General features: G+C 44.8%; 1 protein-coding gene across 1 annotated transcript in view; it reads left to right on the top strand.

The window, feature by feature from the left end:
- SMC1A (structural maintenance of chromosomes 1A) overlaps positions 1–11,587 on the top strand; it is a 34,896-nt gene extending 23,309 nt beyond the window's left edge. Inside the window, exons 20-25 of the mRNA XM_080794803.1 lie at positions 6,545–6,701; positions 7,185–7,339; positions 7,460–7,611; positions 8,740–8,809; positions 9,095–9,205; positions 9,641–11,587. Coding sequence (XP_080650929.1) covers positions 6,545–6,701; positions 7,185–7,339; positions 7,460–7,611; positions 8,740–8,809; positions 9,095–9,205; positions 9,641–9,724 — 729 coding nt within the window. The 3' untranslated portion in view covers positions 9,725–11,587. The remainder of the gene's footprint in view (positions 1–6,544; positions 6,702–7,184; positions 7,340–7,459; positions 7,612–8,739; positions 8,810–9,094; positions 9,206–9,640) is intronic.
- The last annotated feature ends 1,854 nt before the right edge of the window (positions 11,588–13,441 follow it).

Genomic DNA, 13,441 nt, shown 5'->3' with positions numbered 1-13,441 from the left:
GGCTGGTGCCCCAACCCCTTGTTCAAGGGTTAGCTACAAATTCTGGACATCATGCCATTTTATTTGTAAATATTTCAGAATGTATCTCTAAAAGAGATAATTCTGAAAATTACTTAGAATCATTATCATACCGAAAACCCAATTAATTCCTTAATATTAGAGCTATATATTATAAAATAATTTCTTAGTATTATAATTAGTATTCACATTTCCCTGATTGTCATGCACACACACAGTTTGCTTGCTTGAATTGGGAGTCGAATAAGATGACAGATATAGATAGATGATTGATACAGAGATTGGTTGATGTGTGTTTTTTTAAACATTTGTAAAATTTTAATTAACATATAATGTATTATTGGTTTCAGAAGTACAGGCCTGTGATTCATCAGTCTTATATAATACCCAGTGCTTATTATGTCACGTGCCCTCCTTAATGTCCGTCACCTAGTTACCCCATCCCTCCTCCCTCTTCCCCTCCAACCACCCTCAGTTTGTTTCTTATGATTTTTTTTTCTAAGTATTTTATTTATTTATTTGAGAGAGAGAGAGTGTGCAAGCAGAGGGAACAGCAGGCAGAGGGAGAAGCAGGCTCTGCGCTGAGCAGAGAGCCCAATGTGGGGCTTGATCCCAGGACCCTGGGATCATGACCTGACCCAAAGGCAGACACTTAACTGACTGAGCCACCCAGGTGCCCCTGTTTCTTATGAAGAGTCTCTTATAGTTTGTCTTCCTCTCTGGTTTTTTTTATTTTTTCCTCTCTTCTAGGAACCTCTGCCTTGTTTCTTAAATTACACATATCAGAGAGATCATATAATTGTCATTCTCTGATTGACTTATTTCGCTTAGCATAATACCATCTAGTTCTGTCCACGTCATTGCAAGTGGCAAGTTTACATTTTTGATGGCTGTGTAATATTCCGTGAGTGTGTGCGTGTGTGTGTGTGTGTACGTACGCGCACGCGCGCATGCATACATGCATGCCACCTTCTCTTTATCCTTTCATCTGTAGATGGATAGACATCTGGGTTCTTTCCATAGTTTTTCTAGCTATTGTGGACATTACTGCTATAAACATTGGGGTGCATGTGCCCCTTCCAGTCACTACATTTGTATCTTCGGGGTAAATACCCATTAGTGCAGTTGCTGGGTTGTAGGGTAGCTCTATAGTCAACTTTTTGAGGAACCTCCATACAGTTTTTCAGAGTGGCTGCACCAACCTGCATTCCCACCAGCAGTGTAGGAGGGTTCCCTTTTCTCCATACCCTCGTAATATCTGTCGTTTCCTAACTTCTTAATTTTAGCCATTCTGTCTGGTGTGAGGTAGTTGGTTGATACGTCCCTTAAGTCTCATTTAATGAATGGTAATCCCCTTTGTCTGTGCCATTGCTTTCCATGGTTTCAGTTACCATGGTCAACCACAGTCTGGAAGCAGATGATCCTCCTTCTGACCTATTGTCAGAAGGTCAGTAGCCTACCTGGTGCTATGTCACAGTTACTACGTCATTCACCTTACTTCCATCTCCTCATGTAGGCATTTTTTATCATCTCACATTTTCCTAAGAAGGGTGATTACAGTACAGTAAGAGTTTGAGTGCTAGTCCATTCGTGTAACTTTTATTACAGTATATTGTTGTTCTGTTGGATTATTGCTGTTAATTTTTTACAGTGCCTAATCTGTAAATTAAGCTTTATTGTAGGTATGTATGTATAGGAAAAAACATAGTATATAGGCTTTGGCACTGTTTATGGTTTTAGACATCCAATTGGGGTCTTAGAATGTACCCCGTGGATAAGGGGGACTACTGTATAAGATGCCCCTCCGTCAGTTTTTATTTTTCTTTGCAGTATTTTTTGTTTTTAAAGAAATTGGCTCATTTCTCCTGAAGGATTTTCCACATTCTGTACTTTGTTGAGTGTGTCCTATGTTTTTTTAAAGATTATTTATTTAAGAGAGAGTGTGCATGCACTTGAGCAGGAGAGAGACAAGCAGACTCAGCGCTGAGTGCAGAGCCCGATAAGGGGTTTGATCCCATGACCCTGAGTCCGTGATCTGAGCTGAAACCAAGAGTCAGACACTCAACCAACTGAGCCACCCAGGCGCCCCTGTATCCTATGATTTGTTTTGATGTTCTCCAAGAACAAAGCACAAAAGTAGTTCTGGTATCCCCTGTAGTTCCTATAAGTGGGTAGTTAGATCAGTGCTGTTAAACAGAGATATGATATGACCCACATGTCCTATTTTTGAAAGTAAAATTGATTTTAATGCTGTATTTTTGCTTAACTCAATATATCCAGAAATTACTTCAGTGTAAAACACATAAAAATTATTGATGGGCTATTTGACAGTCTCTCTGTACTAAGTCTTGAAAATACAGTATCTGTTTATACTTCTAGCATATCTCAATTTGGATGCTGTATTTTCCTCAGATATATTTGATCTGTAATTAGCTGTCTTACACTTGATCTTAGCTGAGAAGTGGTATGTATTTAGCTATCTTAAACTTTACAATAGAAAAAAAGAACCACATACCCTAGTTTGTTACAGATATACTTAAAAGTTTTCTAGAAACTAAGTTGAATATCAGTTTTTAAATCAGTCAACAGTCATTAAAATCAGTAGTCACATGTGGGCTTATGGCTACCGTATTAGACAGCTCAGATCCAGAGGTTTGATTAGATTCAAGTTTGGGGGTTTGTTTTGGTCAAGACTACCTCATAAGTGATGTTGTTAACACCCATCAGGAAGTTGGTGATGTCTGGTTATGGTTCTTTTTGTATGACTTGCAGTTGTGGTTATTGCCTCAGTTGATTAATTTGTCTGTGGCTGCAAAATGGTGATCTTCTTACTTTATTTTTATTAACTGGAATACTCTGAAGAGAGATTTCCTCTTACTAGTCATTAGGTTACCCTGGGGTACAGTTTGTATAGGAAAGGTGGATATATATGCACTTGATTCTCTTATTTAACTAGTTTATAAAATAATGAGCTGGTTTTCTGACATTGTCAAGATCTGTTCATTGAGTTGTCTGTTTGTTTTTTAAGATTTTATTTATTTATTTGAGAGAGAGTGAGAGAGATCACAAGTAGTCAGAGAGGCAGGCAGAGGGGGAGGGGGAAGCAGGCTCCTTGCTGAGCAGAGAGCCCGATGCGGGGCTCGATTCCAGGACCCCGAGATCATGACCTGAGCCAAAGGCAGAGGCTTAACCCACTGAGCCACCCAGGTGCCCCTGTTCACTGAATTGTTTTTGTGTCATTTTGAACTTAATGGATTTAAACATGTGAGATGTATTGTACTCTGTTGTGGTGGTTATTCTTGTCGATCAAGTTGCCTCTTAGGCCGGTGGGAACCATTGGCTTCTGAATCATTTTTACACAACTCTTACAGGCTTTTATGTCTTCGCTGCTTTCTGGTATGTCCAGGCTCATCCTTAAGATCTGGCATTAGCCATTTCTCTCTGAGAAGTTCTGACTTCTTGTAGTGGGAAATGCTGTTTAGCAAGTACCATCTGAACACCAGAGTGCTCATGACTGCTGGGTTGCTCAGTTCTTCTAGAATGTTTCAGTAGACTGGGCTACAAGGTGCATTTTTTGTTTTGGAGGGAAAATGTGAGTTTATATTGATACTTCAATTGAAATTGTAATTTTCACAGTTTTAACATCATTGATTTTATGGTTGAGTCTCCCCAATTATTCTTGCTAAAAATCTTGGTTCCTAGCAACATTAACATAATTAACATATTTTACTTTATCCTATTCTGTATGTAATAGTTTGAAAATCACAATGAGGTATTATTAGTAACAACTTATGTATGAATGCTGTTGAAGATTTCCTTGAGGTCCTTTTTGCCGTTAAGCTAATAGCTTATTGGGCATATATGGCCAGCCGTGTTCCTATATTTTAAAGTAATTTGAAAGAATTCTCTGAGTGTTTAACCAGCTTAATATATTGTCATGTTTCTTTGTTTAGTTTTTCATTTTTAAGGGGGTTGCTCATTTTTGCATTTTGACTTCTTTTTCCAAATTTATTTTGAAAATTTTCAAACCTACAGAAAAATTGAAAGTACAATGCAGTGAACACCCATATACCTTTCACTGTAGATTCACCAATGAACATTTTTCCAGTTTTTTCTCTCTCCATCTCTCTTGATTCCCTCCTTCCACACTACACATTTTTTGTTTTTGCTGAACCATTTGAAGGAAGTTACAGACTTCACCTCTAAATATTTCAGCATGCTAAGAACAAAGGATTCTGCTCCATAACTGCAATTCCATATTACACCTAAGAAAATTAATAATAATTTCATATCTAATATACTGCCCATATTCAAATTTCCCCAGTTGTTCCAGAAGTGTTTTTTATAATTGTTTGTTTTAAGCTATGATCCAGTGAAGGTTTATGTATTGCTTTTGGGTGTTCTATCTTTTTAGTTTCTTTTAATGTGGAGCAGTCCCCTCACCTTCTTTCATGACACTGATCTTTCGAAGAGTCTGTGTGTTGTCTTGAATGACTGTGTTATGGATATGTTTGTTTCCTTTCATTATTTTTTTTAAAAAATTTTTAAAGATTTTATTTATTTATGACAGAGTGAGAGATCACAGGTAGGGAGAGGGACAGGCAGGAGGGTGGGGAGCAGGCTCCCGGCTGAGCAGAGAGTCAGATGCGGGGCTCGATCCCAGGATCCTGAGATCATGACCTGAGCCGAAGGCAGAGGCTTAACCCACTGAGCCACCCAGGCGCCTCTGTTTCCTTTCATTATTGTTTGATTTGTTCCACCTACCCTTGTGTTTCTTATAAATTGGAAATTCGATCTAGTCTGGAGACTTGATGGATTTGGGTTAAGTAATTTTTTGGCCAGAATATTTCATTGGTGATGATCTGTACTCTATATTGCATCATGCCAGGAGATATGTAATGTGAGGATGTCCCACTATTCATGATGTTAAGCTTGATCCTCTGTTAAGGTATCGATTGCCAGATTTCATACCTTTGTAAGTAGTAAGTAATCTTCAGGGGGATTCTCTGGTATCTTGTGAATATCTTGTTCCCAACAGTTTTTTGGCCCTGTGGTTTTCACATTTTGATTTAATTTTTTTTCATAGTTCTGCAAAATTTTCATATGGTCTAAAGCTGAAAGTATAATACAAGGTACATAAAGAGAAGTTTCACTTTTCTTCTTGTCCCCTTTGCCTCCCTTCTGCTATGTGTAATCATTTTAATTAGTTTTTGGATTATCCTTTTTTTGTTGTTGTATTTTAAAAATACAAATATATTTGTATGTAAATACACTCATATTCCTTCTCTTAGATAAAAGACAGCAGTCTGTTGTGTACCTTGCATATTTGCATATTTCAATTATAACCTATCCGAGAGACTACTTCTTAACAGTATATAGAGCTCTATAGAAGGGCTTTTCTAAAATATATATATTTATGTATACATTTGTGTGTATTCATGTCCTTCCTGTGCTTGAAGTCATTCAGTGGTACCTCACCTCCCTTGGGATAAAGTCGAGACCTCTTATAAGACTTAAAAGGCCCTTTATCATCAGGCTTCTGCATGTCTCCAGCCTTGCCTCTTCCCCCAGCGTGCATGCGCACGCGTGCACATGCACACTCACAGTTGCTATTACTGCCGTACTGAATTGCCCTTTTTTGGCTTTTGAAATTTATTAAAACTGATTACTTTTTTGAATTGCTTTGATTTCCTTGAATGAACCATGAGCATATCCTTGATTTTGCATGTGATGCTCCTGTCTGCATAGACTGTTCCTTCTCTCTGTCCTCACTGTTCATCCCGTAGGCCTGAGCTTAAGCATATTCCTAGAGGTCTTCCCTAGTCCCAGAGTCTGAGTTAGGTGCCCTTCTTATGTGCTGACCCTGCACCATCTGTTTATCATTGTTTTGGTATTCACTGTACAGTGTTCTGATTGTTTATATATATGCCTTCCTCTGTTAGTCCATGAGCTCTGTAAGCACAGGAACCATGGCTCACAGGATATGAGGGCCCCAGTGCCTGGCATTTGGAAGGCATTCAGTAAATATTTATTGACAAAGTGGCAGAAAGGCACAAGCCCAGACATGCATTGCAATATCCATAAGACCTAAAACCAAACTCAAATGGAATTTGCTCAGATGTGGTGATCTGAGCAGAAAGCGTGAGTTGCCTTACTCATTGTGGAGCTGTAGGTGGAGTCCAGACCAGCCTGTGTGGGAGCCTCTAGGTCACCCTGGGATGGTGCTGGCTCATGGCCTGGGCTGAGAGCCAGAGAGGGGCACCACCAGCTGCTCCTCCTGAGAGACAGAGAGGTTGACAGCCTGGGGGAAGGGCTAGAGATGAGAAAGTGGCATCCGCCTGTAATTTCCAGGGATGGTGGGAATGGTTGCTGTAGGTAGGACCTTGTGGGAGGAGACGTGCTAGGGAAGAAGAACCTGCCTTCGGCATGGAGCAAGTGCTCAGGCCCTGCTTGGTGGAGCATCTTTGTGGGGGCCTGAGCTCCGGGACCTGGCCCCTCTTGATGTCATTGGGCCTGGGGTTTACAGGATGCCCAGGCTGAGGAGGAGATCAAACAGGAGATGAATACACTGCAGCAAAAGCTGAATGAGCAGCAAAGTGTACTCCAGCGTATTGCTGCCCCCAACATGAAAGCCATGGAGAAGCTGGAAAGTGTCCGAGACAAGTTCCAGGAGACCTCAGATGGTAAGATTTTTTTACCCCTTTTACTTTTACTGTCTAAGGTGAAGACAGAAGGCTGAAGTTACAGCAAGGGCCTGTTACACATCACAGCCGCTCCCATTTTTATGTGCTTTCTGGAAACTCCCAAGAGCCCTAAACAGTAGGGGTTAGTTACCACACCTGTCTTATAGAGGGGAAAACTGCTGAGGTTCAGAGAGGGTCATTGGCCCACCCAAGGTCACACAGCTGGTTGCTGGTTGAGCCCAAGGTAGAATTCATGTTTGTGTGGCTCCAGGCCTACGTTTCTTCCTTTGTGCTGTGTGGCTGGCCCGATGGTTACAAGTGGTTGTGGGGCCATTTTCCTGGGGTCCTTCCCAAACATTCCTCTCCCTTTGGGATGTCCCTGCTCTGTGAATTGTCATTTACAGGTCATTCTTGCCAGGGCGTGGTCCTCAGCCTTGGCAGAGCCTGGGCACTGAGGAGTCACCTGTCTTTCCCTTGTGGCAGAGTTTGAGGCAGCCCGAAAGCGAGCCAAGAAAGCCAAGCAGGCATTCGAACAGATCAAGAAGGAGCGCTTTGACCGCTTCAATGCTTGTTTTGAATCTGTGGCCACCAACATCGATGAGATCTACAAGGCTCTATCCCGCAACAGCAGTGCCCAGGTAGGCTGGAGTCCCGTACCCAGCTAGCCCCCACCATCACGTTGCCCTGCCCTTTAGGCCTCCTGTCCCTGTCCTCATCTAGACCAGACCCAGATTCTGACCCATCTGCCTTCTCCCTAGGCATTCCTGGGCCCCGAGAACCCCGAGGAGCCCTACCTGGATGGCATCAACTATAACTGTGTGGCTCCTGGCAAACGCTTCCGGCCTATGGACAACTTGTCAGGGGGGGAGAAAACAGTGGCGGCTCTGGCTTTGCTCTTTGCCATCCACAGGTAAGGCTGCTCTTACCAGGGCAGTTGACGGAGAGACTGAACTGAGGCCACCAGAGGCTCTGGGGCCCAAGGACATGCAGAGATCTGCAGAGGTGAAGATGTTCTGGTGGAATCTGGATTGCGTCCCTGTTTCCCTACCTACTACAGCACATCTGGCCTTGGTTTCCTGGACCTGTCTTTCCCATCCACCCTCATCCACTCAGCATGCCCTCACTGGCCCCCGCATGTATTCAGTCCCACCACCAGGCTTTTGCTTACATGGTTGCTGGCTAATTAGCCCTTTCTATGCAAATCTAGCTTGACCATCACCACGCCTTCACATCTCATTTTCCTCCTCCTGTTCCTCTAGGAAGCCTGCTTTGACCAACTGTGGCATACCCTGACCTCCCCCTCCTGAATGCCAGTAATACTTGAATCTGACCCCCACAACTTAATACTTGATTGTACAGCATCATTCAGTGAGCATTTCTTGAGGGCTGCTCTGTGCCAGACTCTTGGGGGATTAGGGACACAGATGTGTCAGACATGGTCTCTGTCCTTGAGGAGCTCATGGTCTAATGAAAGCCAGATGTGTAAACAGTGAGCTAAGTGTTGTAACCGGGTGAGTGTGTATGTTGTGGTTGCACAGAGGAGGGACACCAACCCAGCGTTGGGGAGGGTGTGGGTGGTCAGGAAAGGCTTTCGAGGGCAGGTAACACTTGAGCAGGAAATGCAAAGGATGAGTAGAAGTTAGCCGAAGACACCAGGAGGTGTTCTAGGCAGCTGGGTGCCTCGTGTGCCGAGAGGCAGGAAGACACAACAGCATGGTGCAGGTGGGTGGGGTAGACCTCCAGGTAGCTTGGACAGATTGGTCAGAGCCTGGGACAGCTCTATCTCCCCAGCCGGTCTGGAAGCTCTGGAGAGAACCATGTCTTCTTCTGGTTCTATAGAATCCTGGAGCACAAGGTTGGTTGCACAAGAGGGTTCAGTTGGTAAACTGGCCTTCTGGGGCTCAGGCAACATTAAGACCTGGGTTTTTTAGTCTCTGAAGAAGTGGAGGGTGATGCTGGCCTGTGAGATGGGCCGTGGGGCTATCCTGCCTCACTCCTGCCCCCATCAGTGTCAGCTCACCTACTGGTTCCCTCCCAGCTACAAGCCAGCCCCCTTCTTCGTCCTGGATGAGATCGATGCTGCCCTGGATAACACCAACATTGGCAAGGTGGGTGCAAGGAGAGTGGGGCCCGGGAGGGAGGCCCCTAGGTTGGGGCTGGGTTTCAGGGAGCAACTCCTGAGTGTGCTCTAGCCGTTCATGCTGCCTGCTGTCTGTGCCCAGGAAGCTGGGCCCAGGGCCATCCATCCACGCCGTGCTATTCAGTGGCCTCTCAGGCTCTCTTCCCCCTACCCTCCACCCCTTACCCCACCCTCTGCCTCTGGTTCTGACTGGAAAACACAAGGGAGTGTTAGGGCTTCAGCCCTGCTAAGTGCCTGGCGGCCCCTCCCACAGGTGGCAAATTACATCAAGGAGCAGTCGACTTGCAACTTCCAGGCCATCGTCATCTCTCTCAAGGAGGAGTTCTACACCAAGGCTGAGAGCCTCATTGGAGTCTACCCCGAGGTAGGGCGGGCCTGGCTCAGGAGCCAGCCCCACTCCCTGCCTGACTCCCCAGGGCAGGAAGGGAAGGCTGCAGTGGAGGGCCATGGGGGCGGGGGAGCATAGGGACTCAGGACCTGAACAGCCATCTGGGCTTGTTGGAGCCCTGCCCTAGAGGCTTAGCCGGCCCAGCTGGGCAGGGCTATTGCGTCTGGGGACAGGTGGAAAGGCCAGGCAGAGGAGCCAGACAACAAAGAAAAGGAGGAGAATGCAGAGGTAGGCAGGGAGAAAAGGCACATGGGACCGAGCACATCCTCACACCCAGAGAGAACCATTGCCTGGGCTTTGGGCAGGTATGTAGGGAGGAGGGTTTGAGGCCCCCGGTCCTGGGGCGCCAGACCCCCCCCCCTTAATTCTCTCCTTACAATTTCATTTTTCTTTTTCTCCCTCCTCCTTCAGCAAGGGGACTGTGTGATCAGCAAAGTCCTGACCTTCGACCTCACCAAGTACCCAGATGCCAACCCCAACCCCAATGAGCAGTAGGAGTAGTTCTGCCCTCCTGCCCTGTCTGGAACCCTAAGCTGCCCCTCTCCCAATCTCTGGATATTTGGCTCCCAACCTTCCCCTACCTCCCGTCCCTGTTTAGTATAGTCGTGGGATTTAGGCATTGCTGTCAAGCACGAAGAGGAACAGAGGTGATGTTAGGTCTGGAGCAAAAATTCCTGAGCTTCAGGGAGCATCCTGGCCTTTGGAAGGAGGTGCTGAGCTGAACTGAGCTGAACAGGGCCATCTGTCCATTCCCTATCTTCCCCTCTTCCAGACCTCCCCCCTCCTCCCATCACCCATAATCATGGGTTGGGCCCCTTGCATCTTGCTTGTGTGTGGGTATGTATGTGTGTATATATGTGTCCGCATGTGTGCATATGGGCGTGCTTGCAAAATAATAAAAGATATTGGAGATCCATTTTAGAAGGAGCCTAGGCTGAATTTGATTCCAAGAGAGCTTAGTATGACAGCACCCCAGAGCTGGGCAAAGGTATTCAGGACCTCATAGGAATCAGTCACATGAAATTGCCCTCATTCACTCATTTGTGTTTTTGTTCATTTGTGTATTCATCAGACATATATTGAGCACCTTCTATTTGTCAGGCTCTATTCTAGAAATACAGAGCTAAATCAGATATGATCTCTACCCTCCTACCAAGGAGATGCAGTGGGTTCATGGTTTCTCGTGGTCAGCTGAATCATATTTATAGGTACTTTGAGTTTGAGAAGAGGATGATCACCTCCAGACTTCCTGGAGAAGGTCACATTTGAGCTGAACCTTGACAAATTGGTAGGATTTGGTTGGGCACTAGGAGTGGAACCTGGGCTCTGGGGACAGACATTTGTGGGTTCTAGTCCTTTTTTTTAAATCACTAGTTTGATGTTGGGCAAGTCATTTGACCTTTCTGTGCCTCAGTTTCCTCATCTGTAAAATGGGGCTAACAATATTACCTACCTCATAGGATTTAATGATGTCAAGCTCCTCACTGGGGGCCTTATCCCTGCTTGGAGCCCACTAGGTGCCAACCCCTCAGAATATAAGCCTTCTCATACCTGGACCCCTGAGAGCTCTGATCCCAGTTGTTGGGGACGGAAAGAACCTCCAGATCTGGGAGATGCTAAATGCCTTGGTTACTGAGAAAGTTCCAGGGCACTGATGGGGTTTACCCGGTAAGTGAAGGGCTTAAGGAAGCCTATAGCTTCAATCATGTATGGTAACCAGGTGCCTGGGCCCCAACCCGGGTCATGAGGAAGTCGGGGAGAGGTAGCCTGGGCCACATCCCGGCCGAATGTGTGTGAAGTTCCTTCTGGGAACTAACCTGTGTCAGCTGCAGGGACCGTGCAAAGGCAGCAGAGCCTGCTGCCATGAGGTCAGCCTATGCTCGTTCTCATACACTGTCAGACCATCACCTTGTCCTGATTGTATACCGCATTCTTGTTTCTTCAAAGTTAAATTTGTTCTGATTACTCAAGTGACTCATGAATCCATTCTCTAAGACGTCAGAATTATAAGTAGAGCTAGCCTTGTTTGACTACCATTGCCCGTCCCCCTCTAAACTGCTGTTGTGTTTGTTGTACATCCATCTAGACAGTTTTAAGACTTTGACATATATGAGCTCATTGAAAATATTGTGTATTAATACAAATGGTATATTGAGTCGTTCTGCAATTTGCTTTCCTTGTTTAACAGTTTTTGAGATCTATGCATGTTTTTGCTAAATGTAGATTCAATTCATCCTTTGTAATTGCCGTATGGAGTGCCATCATATGACTCTATCACATCGTACCCATTTCTTTTGTGATAGCTAGTTAAGACTGTTTTCTCTTTTTGCTATTACAAAATACAACACAGGAACATTTATGTGTGTGTGTGTGTGCGTGCATGTGTATATGAATTTATCTAGGGTTGCTTCCTAGAAGTTGAATTGCAGAGTCATAGACTATTTATATTTTTGTTTTAAATAGAGGCTTCCAAATTGCCCTCCTGTACTATTTACTCAATCTTTTTCTTGAGGTTGTCTTAGGTGTAACATTGTTATCTACTTCAGTTTCATCCTAAGTAGTGATAGCCATGAAACCATGGGTTTGATATGCTAATTATGTATTTTTCTAATACATATTGAAAGGCATAACTCAAAATAAATTTGTCTGTGTTCAACCAAAGAAGTCACATACCACCAGTGGTACATGTGCTGTAGTTTGGGAAATGCTGGCATATCTGAAAGCACAATTTGGGAGTCGCCCTGGTTCAAATCCTAGCTGTAGAAACTTGAGCTCATTACTTCACCTTCCTGGATCTCAGTTTCCTCACATAGAAAAGGACTTAATCTGTGCCCTATTTTGCAGCAATGTAGGGAAGATGAAGTGTGCTGGAAGGAGTTTGGCTGACACCTAGATCATCCCAGGCCTTTCAGGGTAGCAATTGCTATTTGCCCCACTTTACAGATGAGGAAACTGAGGCCCAGGAAGTTTAAGTGACCCAGCTGCCAGGTAACAGTAAGAATTTGAACCCAGGCCCCTCCCAATTCAGTCTTGTGCTTTCTCCACTACAAGGGTGGTTTTCAACCTTGGCTGTGCACCAGTATAACTTGTGAAGATTTTTCTTTTTTCTTTTTTAAAAATCAAAGCAATATATACACCGATTAGGAAGTAAAATAGTACAGAAGGGCTTACAATGCAAAGCAGCTGTTCCCTGCTGCACCCCCACATCCAAAGGATGTGGAGCTCCTTGCTCTGGTCCCACCCCTGAAAATCTAATTCAGTAGGTGTGGATAATAATCTGGATACCTAATTCTTACCTCACATGGTGGAAAGGATTAGATGAGATGCTTGGACTAAAGCCCTGGCCCACAGGGACACAAGTGCTGCAGAGCACTTAGGTCCTAAGGATCAGAGAGGTGAAAGGCTTTGTCCTAGAACCCAGTGGGTCATTGGTAGAATCTAGACTTCAACTAGGAGGGATCTCTGCTTGCCCAGTGCTTTCCCACTGTGCCGCCTGCTTTCTACCATCACAAAGGAGCATGTGCTCAGTGAAGGCTGTGCTCAGGTGAGAGCTTATGGCACAGTGTGTTTCCAGGAGTAAGCTGGATCCAAATAGAATCCCTAGGACTTGTTGGAGGATGCTAGGTTGACTCCCTTATACCCTGGACCCAGTAGCCTTGGTCTAGGGAGTTGAAGAGTGCTCCATGACCGTGTTTACCTTTAACTGGGCACTTCACTCTGGGAATCACTGTGTTGCCCACCAGGGAAATAAACATGAGTCAAATCTTTGCCCCGCCTTTGAGGAGCTCACTAGTTAGGGGAGGCAATTCCTAGAACAGCCATTAACCATGCAGTCTGATAGCTCTCTGATAGGAGTGTGGAAAAGGAAGGGCCTGTAGCTTATACAGAGGTTCAGGGAAGGCATCCTCTAGTCTAGGAGGTGACACCTGAGCTGAGTCTTGAGAGCCTGGTAGGAATTACCTAGTTGAAGTGGAAGGAATTTTCAGGGAGTGGGGACATTATGCACAAAAACCTGAAGACAAGAAACAGCAAAAACAGTTCAGAAGTACTGAAACAAGATTTAACAGAGTTCAGATTTCTCTCATGAGACAGTGTGGTTCCCAGACTGGCTATGCACCAGAACCACGTGGAGCATTCTGGGCCCCAGCTTCGAAAAGTTTGATTTCTGTAACTGGGGTAAGGCCTCAGGATCTTGAGTGCTTAGAAAAATGA

Source organism: Martes martes (genome assembly GCF_963455335.1).
Source record: "Martes martes genome assembly, chromosome: X".
NCBI classification, from domain to species: Eukaryota; Metazoa; Chordata; class Mammalia; order Carnivora; family Mustelidae; genus Martes; species Martes martes.
This window is presented reverse-complemented; position numbering and strand designations above follow the sequence as displayed.